Raw genomic sequence first — 19,013 nt, 5'->3', positions numbered from 1 at the left:
ACAAAAGCTTATTGTTCTGTATTTGTTTTTTTTTCAAAGAACTTTATATCTGTTCACATAAATTCTTCGGGCGCTCCGTAATTTTAAGGTGGAGACTTTAACGTGTACATAATCATCTTTTAAGTTCGATGCATCATTCATATCGCAAAAAAACGAGTGTTGCTGCAAGAGGAGTGTGCAAGAGCATCAGCGTTTTTTGTTTTTAAACTTCTTTATTCTGCGAAAGGGAGGAGGAGTTGTGAAAGTTGCAGTGTTATATTTCATCTATAATCTGGTTTGGATACTTATCTTTATATCTCAGCTCTCTCGGCTACTACTACCGGACAAATGTTAACTCCTCTCCCCCCGCCTGGCGGTCCCTTACTCTTTAGCATAACCAAATACTTGACATTATTATTCAGCTAACCTAAGCCTCCCCCCGATGGAGGGGAAATGGCTCCACATTGCTGGCAGCTCTATCCTCTTACACACACACACACACACCATCGGCCTCCTCTCTCGTTTCCTCGAATTTTTCAGTTCATTTCATACATTTTAAACAACACATTTAACAGTAACAGTTTGATTTAGTTCAAGTGGAACCCTTTCTCCTTGGTAGCAGTCAGCAGCCGGTCGCGAAGTATCTGCTCGTTCGGGTAGTCCGGCAGCTTGAGATAATGCACACACGTGTTCACCGAGGGATAGGAACCCTCGCCCGCGTCCACCTTTCGCACCACCGTCAGCCGGGGATGCAGATTGGCGAGCCCGCCCGGTGGTAGACTGCTGCAGCCGGTGGTGAATTGGAGAAAGGCTTTCCGTTCCGATCCATTCATTCCCATGAGTACGTTGACAAACCGTAGGAAACCGGGGCTGTCGAGGGAAAAGGCGGGTTTTTGAGTAAAATGCTACGAAGCGTAACGTAAGCCGTAAGTCGTTTTTTGGTACTTACCTTTCCTTGGTATAACCAAGCTTCGGTTCCGTGTACGTCATAATGTCCTCACGGGTCCACTCGGGATTCTGCTCGCCGCACAGCATCTTACGGATCTCGTCCGGCGTAAATGCGGCCAGCTTGTTCAGCGAGAACACCTCGCAGAAGCCACGGTGGAAGGCGGCCAGCTGTTTGGCTATACCTTCCTGCAGACAGAACGCGATCGTGAGATTGCAGTACTCTTCCACGTTGTTTATCGTCACGTCGATGTTCGAGCCATTGGGGATGAGATCGGACGACACGTAGCCGTAGTTCTTCGAGCTCGGCAGGTAGGTGAAGGTGAGCGCAAGGTCCTCCAGCGCCACGCAACCGGTTTTTGTGTTAAGTTTCAACTCGCTTATCTGCTGTAACTTTTCCTCCGAGCTGAGCATGTCGTTTTGCTCGATGTTTTGCTTCTGCTGAACCAGCTCCTGCAGCTCCTTGAGGAACTCGTAGCGAATCGGGTCGATCTCTTGGAGGTTCTCCTGCGACAGGATACCATCGTACCAGGCTCCGTCACTGGCGGCCATCTTGGATTGATAGGAATCGACCAGCATATCACGATCGCGATCACTCTCCTCCGACATGATCGACGACACCATGATGTCTTCACAGCCTCCCGCCGGTCCACCACCTGTTTTGCCACCGGTCAGCTCACGCACCGACGACGATCCGCGAGCAATCGAGCGGCTGTGGCAGAGCAGCTGCAAAAAGCTATTCGAAAGCGGCAAATCCACCAGTCGATTGTCTTGGAGCACCTTCGCCAGGAACACTCCCAGGAACCAGAAGTAGTTCGACACGAACTCACAGATCTCGGCGTCCTGGGGTAGCGGCGCTGGGAAGAGACCCGTCGAGCGGCGCACGTAGTATCCGACCGGTTTGCTTCCCTCGCCCAGATCAATCTCGTCCTCGATCAGCTTCGGCTCTTCGTCGTCACACAGCCACATGCCGAGATCGCTGCGCTGCAACTCGGCAGCCACCAGTGCGTAAAACTCGAGCGTAGGCCCCAGTCCGGTACCTTCCTCACCGACAAACTCAACCTCGAGCACCGACTTCCGGTTGCAGTGCACCTTCATGACCTGCTGGGCCCAGTCCAGGAGTTTCTCTCCTCGCGGCACCTTGACGCGCTCGTGCTTCAGACGACCGACGCGGAATTCATGCTGATCGGCATGGCGTGGACTCAGGCCCGGGGCACGCTGCCGTTCCATGCTGACATCGCGCTGCGACTGCAACCAAACGATGCTCCGTGAGGCACCGAACGCCGTGCAGCTAAAGTACAGCTGGCGCGTTTCGAACGGGAATAGGAAGGGACAGCTCTGGTTGTACTCTTCGCACCACTTCGGCAGACTTCCGCTTGAGAGAACCAACGGATCCTGGATTTGCTGCTGCAGTTTGTTAGTGATCTTCTTGCTCATAAACACCTCCGGGTTTAGGTAGTTTGACTCCACATCCGGGATTAGGTTCTTGTCGTTGTTGGTCGGTGCGGAAGATAGCGATTGGTTGATGCTATTCAGCTGCGAAAGCAACTGAAGAACGTCCTCAACCGAACAATGCTGAACGCTCGTCATACCCGACGCGGTTACACTTGCTCCACCGACCGCACCCGACATGGACGTCGTCTCTGGAATCGGGGAGCTGGGCGAGAGAGTCGACCCGTGGCTTCGCTGCGAAAAGAGAGAGATAATCGGTGTCGCTCGACCTTCTTCGCCGCCACTGCTAAAATCTTCCTTTCCCCCCAGCGACGACGACGATCCGGGGCTGGCCTCACGGTAGATGATGGTGTACGTCGGTTGCCAGATTTTGCGGAACTTGTCCTGCTTCGGCATGCTCGTCTGAAGCATCAGCTCCTGCACGGCTCGGAAAATCGTCCAATCGGAATGGGTCAATTCCACCTCCACGTCGCTTACGCCATTAATGTTCGGTCCACGCAGAACGAGCGAGAGAGAAGGCTGTGGGAGTGTGTTCCCTCCTCCTCCTCCTGTGTGGCAACCTTGATCTGAGGGCCCTCCCGCGATTCCAGACGACGATGGTTCCGAGGAGTCGGCGATGGACGCCGTCGGTTTTTGACTGCTTCCCGGCGCAGGTACCTCGATATCACTCGTTTGGTTGACATTTGTCCGCCCGGGACGTGGGTCGAACGCGGGAATGAGCGCCGAGAACTGGCGCTTCAGCACAAACTCATCGTCCCACGATTTACGCTTGCCGGCCGCGGCCAGCCGATTCTCGAGCGTTTCCTCGTCCATGAAGGAGAGCAGGTTGCGCGAAACCATCACCTGAAGCAGCGTGTTGCCCACCTCTTCGTATTCGTCCTCGTTTTCATCGTCATCGTTCTCATCCTCCATGTCCTCGTCGTCCTCCAGGTCGCCCAGCAGGGTCGGCGCCCGGCACTGCTCCAAGAAGTCCTCCAATGAAACCTGTTCGCTGTCGCTCGAGGTGGACGTAAGGCTCATCGTGAGCGCGGGGTTAAGTGGATTCACCTGACCACCACCACCGCCGGCCGATCCCACGTTGTTTGCATTGTTATTATTTCCTCCTCCATTGCCACCGCCGCCGCCGCCGCCGTTGGCGCCCGCACCCGAGCCGTTATTATTTACCATCGAAGATGAACTGCTCAAGCTCGGATAACTTTGGGCGGTACTTAGTAGGCCGCTGTGGAAATTGCTGGACAGGGCCAGCTTCACCAAGCTCGTGACGGAGTTGGGTCCACGGGCGAAGAAACTGGTGTTATTCTGCAGCCCCCCACTAGTGACCACACCCGCAGCCGTTCCTCCCGCTGCACTTATTAACTGATTGTTAATCGGAGCGACGGTCGACGAAGCCTGCTGCGATGATGAAGACGAGGATGCCGAAGATGAATTGTTGTTGGTCGAGGAAACGTTGTTTGACGTCGCGTTTAGAGTGCTTGTCACCCCGCTTCCGGACGTACGGCGACGGGCGATTGCGGCGAACGTTTCCAGCAAACCTGGCGGTGGTCCTTGTTGACTGTCGTTCGAAAGTGTCGAACTTTCCGGATGATGCTGACTCTGGTGGTGATGGTGGTGGTGTCCGTGATGGTGATGCTGTTGATTGCTGCTGGTCAGATTCGGCACACTGACACTCATCGGGTTGGACGACGAGCCAACCAACACCGGGACCACATTTATTCCATCGATGCCCGACGCAACCAAACTACCGGTCGTGGGATTGTCGCTCGAAAACGAAGAAGAAGATCCTTCCGTGCCAACCACGACGATGTTGTTCTTTAAATTGTTCGTCACATCACGACTCTCCGCCACTTCAACCGACGTTTTCGCTTCGTTAAAGAACTTTTTGAACGCATTCGCTCCACTAACGCTGGACGCAGCTGCATTTGCCGTGTTGTTAAACTTCTCGGAAGGTGTCTGCACCTCAGCACCGCCCGGCTGCTGGCTGGTGCTTGTGCTTGTGCTTGTGTTTGCCACGAAGATAGTGGTTCCACCCGGCGTGCCGGAGGATGCCGTAACCGCGCCGCCTCCCCCGGTCGAAGAAGTTGCATTAGGTTGCACCGAAGGGAGAGCGATCTTCACCGACGAGAGTAAATTCGATTGGGCCAAGTATTCGGCGGAAAGAAATTCGTTGGTGGAGTTGCGCAACATATCCACACCCTCGCGCATCTTATCCAGTACGTCCAGTTTCGACTGCAGATAGGAGGAGGATGACGATTGGCCACTCTTTCCACCGGCCACACTGCTACTGCCTCCCGCCGACACAACGCTGCTGTTAAGGTTGATCTTGTTGTTCGTTTCGTTGATGTTGTTCGTCTTGTTGTTCTCCTCGGTGGACGATGACGACGAAGAGGAGGATGAAGAGGATCCACCCATTCCCAGCACCGAAACGCATCCACTGCCGCCAATATTGCTAACGAATGATTGCTGTTGTCCGCCACTGGTGCCTTCGGCGTTGGCCGCCGATTCGGATTGTTTCGCATCCGCGCCTGCCTCCGACAGGGTTAGGTTCTCCGTGATCGTAGCCAGATCGGAGAGCAGCATCGAGGTACTGCAGTTGATCTGCGATAGATCGGGGACGAGATTGTTTCCGCGCTCGTTAAACGACAGGTGAACGATGACCGATTCCTCCTGACTGCTGTTCTGGCCACCTCCACCTAGATTGTTGTTGTTGTTTTGCGTGCCCGTGGAAGCGGCCAGTACGGACGATGAAAGATCGTTGCTGCTGCCACCGCTTCCAACGGTGGCCAAGTCGGAGCGAGCGGACGAGAGCACGTTCTCGGTAATCACTTCGACCGCTTGCTTCCAGGACAGGTTGTCGGCCGACGTTGCCTGCTCGGTGGACGCGACGGATGAACGGTTCTCGGTCGTGGCTTCCGGGAGACTAGGGGTCGAGCTTGACTTGCGGCTCGTGAGGACGTTCAAGGATTTATCGTACAGTTTCTTTTTGCTAGAAGAACCACCACCGCCAGCACCGCCTTCACTCTGATGGTGATTCGTTGTATTCGAAGAGGAGAGTTGATTGTTGCCGGAAGCAACGACCGTGGCGGACGTACTGTTGTGCAGGTCGTATGAGACACCCAGAAAACCATCGATGTTCAGCTTCAGATCGTACTTTCCTTCCGCTCCCATGCGGTACGAGTTACGCATACCATGGTCCCACTTGACATCGATCCAACCGTTGTGAATTTCGCCCGTTACCGTTCCCTCACCGGGCGGATTGCCGTCCTGGTCATCCCAATGCCAATCGACGCCACGAACCACTCGGGCACCGTCGGTGATGTACTTTAGCTGCGACCGGATCTGGCGCCGTTCTTTGCGTATCTTCGCCTCGTTCTCTTTGGCTGCCGTCTTTCCCATGTCCTCGCAGACCGACAGAACCTTGCCGTAAATTTCAAATCCACTCAGACTGAGGTAGTGCGTCTGGCCGGACGCATTCCGTCCGTTCTGATGAATGCGAACGTGCCGGAAGCCTTGCCCATCCCCATCCGAAGGGCAATCGAGCGGCCAGGTGCAAGTGCTGCCCGGTTCGGCCAGACTTTTATCATCCGTGTGCGTCAGCACCGTTACCCAGTTGACTCCGTCCTTCGACAGCTGGAACATCCAGTTACGGAGTGCCGAACGGCCGTAACCGCGCGCATGCCGTAGAGTGTACGCTGTCGGGATGATGTGCATTCCCAGGTCGATTGCGAACCATGATTTCTTGTTATCCTTTGTGTGGCAGTTCACGCTGACACTATCCCGGGAGAGGATGTCTTCCAGCTTGCCGTACGGCAACTGCTTCCCCTCGCTACTGGTCACCGTGACCAGTCCGTATTGGGCCGGATTAACCCACTCCGAGGTTTTGCCATTCGTGCCAATGAAGTAGATGATGCCGTTTTCGTCAAAATCCTGCTGATGCTGGAACTGCACCGTACCAGGCTTTGCGTCTTTCAGCTTGCGTAGGTACAGGAAAGACGAGCGCTCCATGTCGTACCACTGCTTGGCGACCATCTTCAGCAGGTACTTGTTCAGGTGGCCTACCGTAGCCAGTGGTTCCATCTTAAGGTTACGGCCGGTACGGTCGAAAAGTGTCTGCTCACAGGCCGCCCGTTCGAGTCGGAAGCTGAGCCGCTTGGTGAGTATTTGCAGACCATAGCTTCCACCCGGCGAGTCGTAGATATAGATGGGGAGCTTCTCGATGCTTTCGAGCACCGCGACCAGCTTTTGTACGAGTATCGACGCGGTATTTTTGCCACTCTTTGCATCCGCACCGTACATACACTTTTTGAATATCGATAGCCGCTGCTTGTGGTACTTGTTGGCCTTGTTGCGATTGATGCCCAAATCCCAGTAGTTGCGCGAAAGAACCGCTACCAGCGCTTGTACCAGCCCCGAGCTGTGCATCTCGTACGCACTTATGACGCCATCTTCGTTCAACAGGTGCACCAGCTCGGTTAGCGCGTTGTACAGCTTCTCCTGCCAGCTGGCGCTACCAGCTCCCGGCAGCTGCTGCTGCGAAGACCGTACATTTAGCGTTGTCTTTGGGATGGATTGTTGCTCTTCGAGAGCGATCTCGATTTGATGGACTATTTTCGACAACTTTGCCACGGCACCACGCGGAACGGCCTGAGCTGCCTTGAAGTATCGGTTGTACAGGTCACGTGCCAAATTCTTCACCTAAAACAACCAAACTCATTTCTAAGCAAAAGGTCGTTCAAAGAAGATCGAGTACAGCCAAAACTTACTTGATACTTTTGTGCCTCGATCTTGCAGCGCAGTTTCTTCTTCTTCGTGTTGATCCATCCGGCCGCAAAGTCTGGTCCCAACGTTGTTTCCGCCGTGAAAGTGTGCTTTGTACCGCGGTTGCTTTCGAAGATAAACCCGGGAAGCTCATCCTGCAGGATGGTTACCTGATGGCCCTCGGAATTGTTGATATGTAACTGATGCTCCTTCTGGCTCTGCAACACCCAATTGCCTACAGCTATCCGGGCAAGGCTCGGGGACGACAGAATCGGTTGAGAGACACTGCCCTGTCGAACCGCTGCACGCGCTCGCTGGAGTTTTTCTAGGAACTCCCCGCGATTCTCTGATAAAAGAAAGAGGGCAATATATTAGAGCAAACCGATATAAATGGGCGACAGTCAACACCGTGCTCCTCTGAAAGGGCTGTTCTCTTCTAATACACACGTTACATTTCAACCAATCCATGGACTATCTAACAAACCAAATCAAACTTCACATTCAATCTCAACACAGAATCTATCGACAATTTAAATAGACGCAAAAATTCCAATTTCTCACCTTCACTGGACATGTTGGGATCGACGGGTTTTTCCTTGCCTAAAACAAACATAAAACATCGGGCATTATAAGCACGATTTCGAAAGGAGAGTTACGTTCGTAGAACAATGTTTTAAGGATTATTTTCCATTAGAAAGCGTCGAGAAAGCGTGCGTTTCATTTGGTTTTATCCCAAATATGCCAAACTGCCAAACAAGCTTGGCGTAAAAATAAAAACATATTTGCGAGAAGGTTGTTAAGAAACGTTTCTTTGAACTGAAGCAGGTTGTAAAATTAGTTAAATTAGTAATTTAGTTGGGCTGAAAAGTCCATGCTTGATAAAACGTTTGAAAAGTAGCAACGTTCATTCGGTTTAAATTTTTTAAATTCCTAAGGCATTGGCGTTGTTAAGAGAACAGCTCGTTCCATATTTCTTCTATCGCCTTCTTTGCACACACAACACTTACCCGAGCTATCGCTTCCATTTTCCGGACTGCCACTCGAGTACATTGTAGCCAGTTTGCCATCCAGAATGAACCGGAACCAACCATTGGACCCATTCGAAAGTTCCAGCGCGGCCGAATCGGACCACACATACAGACAGTCGCGGCCCCGGCAAATGCTCCAGTCGCGCCAATGGTAAGCTTTACCGTGCAGAATCTCTTTAGCGTCCTCCACCGCTACCGTCGGAGCTGCGGCGGACGATGGAGTGGCGGTGGTGGTCAAAGTTACCCCAGCACCTCCGCCGCTACTACTGCCCTGTCCGGCGGTGGTCACTTCCACTGCTGCTGCCGCCACCGGGGGTTTCGTTTCGTCGGAGGATGATTTAATCACATCATTATTGTCGTTGCCATCGGCGAAGCTTGGTTCTCCCATCAGTGCGTGCACTTTTGAGAACACGCCCAGCCGGGCGAAATGATCGAGGAAATCGTTCTGCGTCTTAGACATAAGCTCTTCGATGATTGTAAGTACCACCAAATGACCATCTTCGTCATCCTAAAGAAACGAAAACAAACGTGTCGAACGATAAGGAAGATTAGTTTGCTACTAGATGGAACATTTCGTTGTTTGTGTTAACACTGTTATGCGTCACATTAAAAATCACACGCACGCATTAACATCGACATGCATACGACGCGCATGAAAAAATACGGAATGTGAGAAGGCGGTGATAAAAAGCCTCAGCCTCGTAAGCTGTTCGGGTATTTGTTGTTTCGTTACTGGAGAGAATAAAAGCAATAACAGTGAATTTCTTTTACCGATCATCGCAGGATCATAAAGCAACTGGTCACGATTAACCGATCGAACCGAGTGAACGATCGTTCCACATATTATGTAAAGCTCGTTCTCATCAGTTGCTAAGCAACAACACGGAACCGGTCGATACAGGAAACAGGGGAAATTTTCAAACGTAGACCTTTTGTGTTTTGATCCAAACATTGCCAATTGGGCAGTTGTTTAGCGTTTAATTTTGATTCAAAACTAAAGCAAGAGATACGATCCAGTTATAAGCTTCATTCTCGCTCATTTATTCACATGCCAGAATTTGTTCTTATGATTCGATATGTGTCCGGCTAATTAATGGCAAACAAAACGGGAAGAGCAGGAGAAAGATAGTGATGGGAATGTTGTGTTATCAATAAATGTACACTGGCGATAGTCAACGAAATGGATATCTGCGGCCAAAGCATAACCGTGCATCATAATCATCCGGATGAGTCCAATATTTGACAGGCCAAAAAGAAATGTGAAAAAGTCGGTGGTTTTGATAGAGCGGACTTTTGAGAATGCAGACATCTTCGAATGTTTCACATTATGATACATATCAGTGATTATTCAACACATGATACTGCGCTAGAAAGCAGCAAATATTACGAGGAAGTTCAAATTCAACTATAGTTAATTGGTCATGAGCGGCCCAAAGGGTGGATAACTAGTGGAGTTAAAAGAGAAGAGAACTCTGAAAAGATATAATGCACTCCCCCCTGTTACGGAGGGAGGCTTTTCCATCGTGATTACCGCTATACTAAGATCGGACCAATTGCTTTGGATGCGATTGCGAGGATTGGTGCTACTATTACTGTTATTGCTTTTCTTCGAACCAATCCGTCCCGATTCTTCCTCTTCCCGGGCGCTGCAGCAGCCGTCGTAGTTCGCGGTCGCCTGAGGTGGTGGGGGCCTTAGCGGTAACAGTGGCGGTGGAGGTGGTATTATATAGCTGCTAGAATTGCGTCGCTGCTGCTGCTGCTGCTTCTTGGCCTGCACAAACTTGCTCAACCTTTCCGCGCAGCTATGCTTGGTTAGGAGATTATTGCTAGTACTACTATTTCGGGGGACAGTTAAGATAGTTGGAGGAGACGGTTGGGCGACCAGCTGCGGCCAGCTGTAGCTTATCTGTGGAAGCCAACAAATTGAAAGTATTCAACGTATTTTAGTACCGTAGTGGGACAAAATCAACTGCACGAGATGGGCACGAGAAGAACCTGACACTGATCGGATTTTACCACGCCGTTTTTTACCGAAAGGTTGCAATTTAGTCTGCGGCATATGTATGGAAAGGAAGAAAATGCATAGCAAAGTAAAGTAACACGGCGCTGCTCCATACCTCGTTGTCCAGTACACTTGCGATGACTTCGACTAGCAGCGTTCCGAGGCTTTGCTCGTAGCTTTGCAGTCCTTCGGCAGAACAGAGCTTGGAAAGGACATCCGGCTGAACATACTGAATCATTTTCTTAATGAGTCCTACATCAAAAAGAAGAGCACACATTAGTTCTGCTGTTACAAATGGTTGTCTCCGAGGCTAACTTACCTAAGCTTGATCGACGCACACTGGCAAGCATCGTGCTCTGGAAAGTCTTGCAGAACGTGGGGAGGAAAAACTTCAAATACACCGGTGCCATCTCCGGATCGCCGCGTGGCTCTCCTTCGCCTTCGCCCGGCACGCTGTCACCGCTCTTGACGTCAGACCGCGTCGCCGCCGTCATCCATTCCCCAGGGGACTGCAAAATGGAAGCCACCTCCCGGTGGCCTTCGTCCGGACGCTCGCGGGCCTTATCGAGTGGCGTCTTGCCATCCTCATCGCGCAGATCCGGATTGGCACCATGCTTCAGCAGCACCTTGGCAATGCCGGGCCGCCCGAAGCAGGCCGCGTAGTGCAGAGACGAGCTGCGCTGACCCTTGTTTACGTCGGCGCCCTTATCACACAGAAACTCGACCATCTCGAGCGTACCGAATGCCGACGCCCAGTTGAGGAGCGTTTGTCCGACGTCGTCCATGCAGTTTACATCGATCCCACCCGACTCGATCGACTCGATCAAGGCCTCGGTGTCCTTGCTGCGAATGCAATCGATCAGCTGGCGATGGGTTCGCTCGGTGCTCGAGTCGGCCCGCTTCACACGCGGCGCCAGCTGACCTTGGGTGCACCCGACGCGCCCCAGCGCCTGCCGGCCCTCGAACAGAAGCAACAGAATCAGGTCAGACAATCGCATACAGTCCAGCACGCACCGCTCGTCTCCCTTGAAGGCCCGCTCCATCGCCTCGGGCAGGTTAGAGCGGAGTAGATCGTGCGTGATAGAGGGCGAGCCGCGGCACAAGGTCGACAGGAGCGATATGGTGGTGGCGATCGACTGGCTCGATCGTCCGGCTTCCATCGCTCCCTGGGCCGACTTTGGCGCCGACGAAGACAGTTGCGCCGTCGAGGGCGATGACTCCGATGGCTGCGGCTGCTGCTGTGAGTTGTTCCCGGCTGCCGACGCATTCGAGGAGCTCGTGGTAGTGGTGGCGCCGCCAGACGAGATCTGTGGCCCTCCGGCAGCATTGCCTAACCGATTCAACAGCTCCGCCACCAGTCCGTACTCGGCCAACGGTGCCGGATCGACGCCTTTGCGCGTGAAACGGTCGGCGACTGATGCGAAGCACTTTAGTGCCCCGTCAGCCACCAGGGGGTCCTCATGCTGCAGGAGCGTACTGAGACTCTCCACGCAGGTCTGCACGTTCGCACCTTGCGGCTCAACCTTTGTGCACAGGCGCGACACTACGGCCATCGCCGAGTGGAGTGTGTCCTTGTGAATCTGCGAGCCGCTGTCGCGGATGAACGAGAGCACGCAGTTGAGACCGCCGCCCTCGAAGACGGCACCCGCTTCCCGGGTGCAGATCAGCTCGAGCACCTTGATGCACTGCTCGGCCAGATCACGACTAGTACGGCTCTCCAGGTCGGCCACCTCGAGCCGGTTGCAGATGGCCCGGATGGCGCCATCGATGGCGACGATGCGACGGGTGCACTCGGAGGAAACGTCCAGATAGTAGGTGATTGCTCGTGCCGTCACCTCCAGTACGTTTTCTGGGGCCAGCTCATCCAAAAATATTTTACACAACGCCGGAAGGAACGTTCTCGGTGGACAACTGGGAAAGAAAACACGTGATCAAACGTTTGACCAGGTTGTAATTTGACTAGAAACTTACCTTTCAAAACATCTATCTACATTGTCCGACATTAGCAGCAACATGCAGAGCTGCTCGAGAGCAATCAGCTGCATGTCCCGCTCGTCCCCCTGGCCCATCGACAGCCATTCTAGAAGGGTTTCTGGATCAACGTCACCCATCTGCAAAGAGAATCGAAACGGATAAATGACTAAGAGTCACACGGAAACAATGTAAACTGAACAATTTCAAATCCTTCTCCCCAAAATTGTGTTTGTACAACGTTTAGCGTTTTAAGGCGATTGATCGAGTAAATACCATAATTTATGCATGCACTTAGATTCGGTCCGTTGCACCACCACAAAGAGAAAAGAAAAGAGAAGATTGGTTATGACGAAAATCGACGAATCTAATCAATTTTTTGAGAAGTGAAACGCGTCTAGCGATCGACGTTACGTAAGAGCAAGAGGCCAACCGGAGTTAAGCATTGGCCCAGCAAACACAACAAACTGGGGATAGGTTGGCGCAGCATAAGAAAACATAACATACCTCTCATTTCCCTTATGCATACAAAGTGGGGGGAACGGCACAACCCCTAGTGCTTGGAGTTTCTAAAGAGACCACCGTAAATGCTCGTGGCGCTCTTGGTGGTGGTGAGACTCTTTAGGGCTTAGGCACTACTATGCACTCGTCGTACCGACGAAGCGCGCGGACTAACACACCAAAGACGACGAGTGAATTAGCGACTTCCCTCTTGCGAAGGGATGAGAGACAGAAAAAGCTATTTATACTAAAAAAAGAAAATGCATAATCGATACTAAATGGATCATCATCTCCGTGTGAAAGGTTGCGAGAGCGAAGGAAAACAAGGGCAGCAGAAAACGGGACAGAGTGAAGCATGCAATCATGTCTGATGCACACGCAATTATTCGGACCACCTTTCACAATTTTATGTTCTAAAAAAACAACCCATAACAGCAATTGCTGTTTGTTATCTCTCCACGACAGCAAATGTCCCCTCCATCGATTAGCAGATTGAAGGTCAGCGCTACGGCACCGTCGTGCACGTTCGAGGTTTGCGCCACAAACCTAACGATATATATCGACTCGATCCGATGTGGTCTGCATTTTATACAAATCAATTTTTCTTTAAAAACACCATGAAGGTGTTTGGAGTGAACTAGTAGAACTAACCACCAGTCGAACATTCGCTAACACGGCTCGAACTACATACACAAGCACGGTTTTTTCTAACCATTGAGAGTACTTCAAATAAGGGTCGCTTTTCTCAGCCACAAAACCAGATAACAGGTAACCAACCGATAATGATAGCCGGCAGTGGCGTTAGAAAAGTCCGATTAGAATTTATACCTTCCGCGATGGACGACTGCAAGACACAAATAAAATTCGTAGATACGAAAACTAAGCCAAAGCGCATTCGGCAATCATTAACTGATGCATTAATTACTATTTTTGGTTGGGGATAAATGGAAGAAAATGGCTTACGTTGTTGTGCGAAGCGAGAAAAAAAATGGATGGATAAGAGTTTTATGAAACCGCTTGGCGAAACAACGAACGATTGCCGCACCGTGAACCGGACTAGCGCAAACCTGGGAAGACATCGGGAAAGGAATAACAAAGTGAAGAAGATGCTTGCTGCTGGTTGCAAGTTACGAAGCCGAACTTGAGTCTTCGTTGGATGCGTCTTAAAATAATATGACCACAAATTTTCTGATTCACCAACCCCCACCCGGTGTGTCCTTGGATGCGCCGGTGGAGTTGGAAAAAGGCAACTTCGGTCAACAACCAACGCCGGGGCCATATGCCATGCAGGCGGATTGGCGGGTAACTCAAAATTCTGAATCCTCCCATCCGTTTGATCAATATCCTTTTGCCAGCGAGCAAGAAAAAGTGTCACTAGCTTTAGAAGTTTCCCGGTAGGTACGGTTGCGAGATGTATAAGCTTCCTGGGCATGACCTTGAGTTTATTATTATACCACAGAGAATTATTAAATCAATGAAATAACGTCGTACCGGCTCATTGCAATAGTGGTTGGCTGGATTGGAATGGTCCTTCTTTTTTCGTTGGCAAGAGGAAAACGAATCTACTATTCTTTTTAAATCATTACATTTGAATCACAATGAGCAATTTGAGGTGAAATTAAACCGTAAAACACGACTAATACAATTCGCTTGGATTTTGAACTGGCTTATCATGCTTCAATCTCCAGTGGGAAATCGTAACACACTCACACCGAAAAGATGAAAGTAGAATAAGCCAACAGTAGGTTAAGGAAGTCGCACCAGAAAATGAGTAAGTATGTATAGTTGTTCCAGCACCAGCGTCAGTGGGTCGACGTCTAAAGTTCCTTTGAGAAAAACAGGGCCCCCCCATCGGCACATCACGCCGCATCTCTCCCCGGCATTATCTTTGTTTTATATTTGCACACTTCTCAGGCGATCTTGTTACCGGACGGGCTGACAACACAGAGTCTTCGAGTCGTTCGTTTGCGGCCACGAGAAGTGCTTTCAACAACACGCGCAGCTTCTTCTCCCTCGATGGTGGTGGTTGGTGCTTCTTTATTTCCCAGACGCGAGACGCGAACCTCTCGATCAGACGGTTCACGGTGTTCCTACTTCCCCTCCCTTCCCTCTCCCACGATCACCGTACCCATTAAACGAAGCACAACGCGTTTATATTTACAATTGGCGTTGGCTGAAGAGTGCGCGATCGCTCGGAGGGAGTGAAAGAGCTTTCTTGTTTTACCATCTTCAACAACAGCGGAAGACGCAAGCAAAGACACTTCTTCTCCTCTGCACTGCACTATGTACTTCCGCAATGCTAGGTAATCCCTCGTTCTCCTGTAGAACAATGTGTCCAAAAAAGCGATGACCTGAAGTTGGAAGAAAGCAACGAAATTCACAAAAGCATAACGTGCGCAGAAACGGAGCACCCGAAAGGAAACGATCGCAGTAGGTTGTGCATGGTTGATCTCATAACTTTGGGTAACATCGTTTTGAAGCTTTGAAGAGTCGTCGTCGTCGTCGTCGTTCGGCAGCAGGTTCAGCCAGGTGAGTCTTCTTCATCTTTCTAGCTGGTTCTCCTAGCCATGGTTGACGGCGTCTTTTTCATTCGCAGCACAAGGCACACGTTGGACCACAGGTTGCGGCGACGGTAGACGACGGGCTCACAGCTGGTTGCGCTTGATGTGCACAAACTGCCAGTTGGAACAAGGGTAATTTATTAATTCAACACGCGCCCCGTGCGGCACATTGCTTCTTATTGTTTCTTTGCCATCCAAACCGCGAATACCACCACCAGCACCCACCATGAGTGCTATCCGGTTACGTGAGTGCGACTACTGCGCCAAGTGATGATTGCTTCTTCTCCCCTTTCAAGAAACCCTTAACCCTTCTTCTCGAGAAGTCGGTTAGCGGCTGCAGTATGTTTTGATGAAACGAAAAAAAAAACCAGCCTAACCGCCCTTAATCGTCTACAATTGAAGTGCGCCCTACTACGACGGAACGCCATGTGCGCGATGCGGCCTTCTTTACCCGTTGTTGTGTTGTAATGAGATGGATGATGACCGGCAGCAACGATACGGAGGAGAGAGCAGATACCTTACTACCGCCACCGCCAAAAAACACAACTTTTAACGCCAAGCCAAGCAAACTGTTGAGAAATTATGCCATGAGAAAAAAAGGAATCCTCATAGCGGTGGTGGTGTTGGCTTCTCCAAGAAAGCCAAGGTGAAAAGTCATACAGCAAAAATGTAAAACACGACATTTTAGGGACGGTGGCCTGGCCTGCAAGTATGATTGGGGGTTCACTCACAGAAGGAGGGTTTGTTTTACAGTTGTATCCAGAAGGTCACAGTCGTTGGATAGAGAACTGGACCCGCCATACTGGCCATACGGTTGGACTTGCCTCGTTGAGGTCATCCACAGTGGGTCATCTGGAGGAGTTTGACGGACATGCATTTACAGCAAAACCTACCTACAGAACAATGTATGGTAGGTTCAATTTCAAAACATGTTAAACTTTTAAAATATACAAACTTCCGTCAAAAAGAGAAACACTTCGTTTATAATTTACTTTCTTTTTCCAAGGGGAAATAATTTTGTAAAAATCTCATTCACAAAACGATGCCCTTCGATCCAACTGTGTGTCATCGATCTCATTACCCACGAACAAAAACCTACCCCCATTGGCCAATGGTTCGCATTGGTGGTGGGGCTCGCTGGTCTTCGTAAAAGTATGCCACAGCAAGAAGTCGACGAAGGTTCTTGAATTCATGGTCGATGGAGTTTTGCATTCGTTGATCGCGTTAAGGGTCACGCGGACACGATAGCTCGACCGCAGGGGAGGGGAGTAAAAGTGTACCAAAAAATAAACTAGTTTCCGATGCGAAACGCAATAAGACACGTCTTTTTTTCTACTAGGTAGTGGTGTGCTACCTTCAGAAACGACCACCTTCTTCCTGATTTACATCTTCAGAGACACATCGCTCTCGATGCCTACTTTGGACGACATCCCATTCAACCAACTCGATAGTTGTGACCTTCCCGATTCCAAAGAAGTCGACGACCAACGGTCGCAGCGATTAGCATAGGCGCGGAGATCGCCAAACGATCATTCACAGCTAAGTGGCCGACGTACGAAGTAACACACGCCGCAGGCAACGACCGAAAGAGGCGAGAGCTGCCACCGCTAGCAATAAACCCGTGTGACACGGCGTATTATGCTTTTACGTAAAATACAGTTACATATTATTGCGCACCGGCGAACATCAGGCGGCCAACTGCGAGGAGTTCGCGCAGTTCGCGTTTGTGCGTCGTCTTATTGTCTCTTTGGGTGCTGGCGGGTGAAATAAACCACGCACCGTTGTACGCCACACATTGTCGTGGCACGCCTTGGCTGATTTGCGTTTCCGTGAAACCGTTGTGACATTGAATTCTTCAGGACATTCCACCCGCATTTCAAGCAGCTCTGCCACCTTTTGCCAGGGCGTTGTTGTGCCCGTGGCATACCCGTTTCGCGTTCATTTCGAGCACGGTTTCACGCGCTCCGTGTAACCAATAGCGTGTATTTTTCGCTCGGCAAATATCTCTCCATATCGCAACCATACGGCGAATGATTACGGCCTTCATGTAGTTGCATTATGAACACTTTGGATGGAGGGAACCAAAAAATCCGTTTAATCTCCCAGCATGCTACCAACCGACCCACCAACCAGTCAGCTAGCCGGCCCCATTGCTCCATCGTGAGGCAAATTTGCTTCGATTCAACGACTTCGCCAATCTTTCCGGACCGTTCCCGCCTGCATGTTTTATTGTGCCTCACATAGGCACATGGCCAGAGGGTAGTGGTAAGACCTCTACGGCTGCGGCCCCCTTCCCACTAGCAGCTGCTGTAGAGCCGCGCACGTCCGTCAAGAGATGATTGCGCATATTTCTTCCCCGTGGTGTGCATGCGCGCGCGCCATCGACTGTCGGTGTTTCGTGTATAAGTAACCTCGAAGCGCACAGCGCGCCGTATGCAGTTGGCTCAAAAGGTAGTAGGGCACACACGGTCGTGTGTCTGAATCAAAGTCGCTGCCATTGGTGGGGGCGGTTGGAAGACGCAGTTAAACGGTGGCGTTACTTTACTGCGTCTCAGCTGTTTGCCCATCTTCGGCAAGCTATGCTGCAAGACCGTTTGTTTCCTGATCATCGTCGTGAAGCAAAAAAGTGCGGTTGGAAATTTCTACAAACGACTACTAGACCACGTTATTTGATAAAGGCACGTTACCGTAAATTCTTCCCCATAGGAAAAACCAAAGCAAGCCGTACTTACCCTAGGCAAGCGCGTCGCTGTGGCAGCCGAAAATCAAAAGTAACCTTCGCTAGGCTGGTTTCTCTGTTTGCTGCTGCTGCTGCTGCCCGCTTCGATTCACCATGCGCTCTTTTTTTGTATTCACCTGATTTCGGTAGTCATATGAATCGATTTGACGAACGAACACGGTGGATCACAAACTACTCTCCTGGGAGGTAAAAGCGCTGTGTGTTTTACATTCACTCCAGATATACAGCTTTCGATTTATAGCAACTCGTAACACATAGCAATCACCAAAGCCCCACCCACTTCGTCACTGAATAGTTTTGTTTTCCAGCAGCTACAAATTCAATCACACAGCACTATCGAAAAACCTGCAATAAACGCATAAGTTAATTTCACTTTTTTTAAGAAATTTCACTCCTGCTTGTGGGACCTAAACATCAGTTGGTTGGCCGTCATAAAATGTTAAGGGCCATGGAAAAACCTGAAAGTAAAGAAAGAACATAGTGTCAGTTAGAAAAGCAGCTCAAACTAGGAAAATTTTTCACAATTTGCTACTAGCCTATAACATAGCGAAAAGCGCCTTGCCTTTTGGTCCGAAACTCTACTATCACTAATAGGTGTGTTTATCATCTTTCTCGAGCATAACATTGCAGTTCAACCATCTCCACCGATTCGCGCATGAGAGAAGAGCATCATCATGCTCTTGCATACGATGGTATCATAGGAGAGTGTTTATTTTGGTCATGTCTACATGTAAACAGATCGTAGTGACGATTTTTTCTTTGTGTACCAATCGGAGAGTCTCAGATCGAATCGAGCGATGCGTTGCCCTGGCGGGATGGACTTGAAAGTAGTAGGAAACGGCCTGCTTGTGCTCCTCTTCTCTAGGGATGGTTTGTTTGCTCTTAAAGTATCTGGTCGCTTTTAACTAGGTCAGACCAATCCAACGAAACTCGCAATGGTTGGTTTGCAATGTTGAAAAACATATGACCGACGTCGTGGAGGCGCACAAGATTGTTTCCTCCACGCACACGGCGCTTTCGAGCACACATTCATCTAACAACTATCCAACCAACAACAGAGCGGTTATGATGACCAAACC

The 19,013-nt window shown here is 50.5% G+C and overlaps 1 protein-coding gene across 1 annotated transcript; it reads right to left on the bottom strand.

The window, feature by feature from the left end:
• Nucleotides 1-317: 317 nt before the first annotated feature.
• LOC131281856 (E3 ubiquitin-protein ligase Ufd4) lies at nt 318-18,228 on the bottom strand. The gene is made up of 10 exons (XM_058311212.1): nt 17,927-18,228; nt 12,133-12,272; nt 10,481-12,072; nt 10,277-10,413; nt 9,691-10,065; nt 8,139-8,667; nt 7,693-7,731; nt 7,137-7,477; nt 929-7,068; nt 318-849 (listed from the first exon to the last, which is right to left on the bottom strand). Exons 2-10 carry the CDS (start codon nt 12,270-12,272, stop codon nt 567-569), a joined length of 9,576 nt encoding a protein of 3,191 aa, XP_058167195.1. The 5' UTR covers nt 17,927-18,228; the 3' UTR covers nt 318-566.
• Between the last annotated feature and the right edge of the window lie 785 nt (nt 18,229-19,013).

This window comes from Anopheles ziemanni, chromosome 2, assembly GCF_943734765.1.
Source record: "Anopheles ziemanni chromosome 2, idAnoZiCoDA_A2_x.2, whole genome shotgun sequence".
Classification (NCBI taxonomy): Eukaryota; Metazoa; Arthropoda; class Insecta; order Diptera; family Culicidae; genus Anopheles; species Anopheles ziemanni.
The sequence above is the reverse complement of the archived record's forward strand: the minus strand, read 5'-3'. Positions and strand labels throughout refer to the sequence as shown.

Bases quoted from the DNA above. Each gene is read 5' to 3' on its own strand.
- LOC131281856 (XM_058311212.1), bottom strand. From the start codon at position 12,272: ATGGGTGACGTTGATCCAGAAACCCTTCTAGAATGGCTGTCGATGGGC. The intron at 7,732-8,138 runs GTAAGTGTTGTG...TGTTTGTTTTAG, and splicing joins AAATGGAAGCGATAGCTCGG to GCAAGGAAAAACCCGTCGAT. The intron at 850-928 runs GTAAGTACCAAA...TTCCCTCGACAG, and splicing joins CTTGGTTATACCAAGGAAAG to CCCCGGTTTCCTACGGTTTG.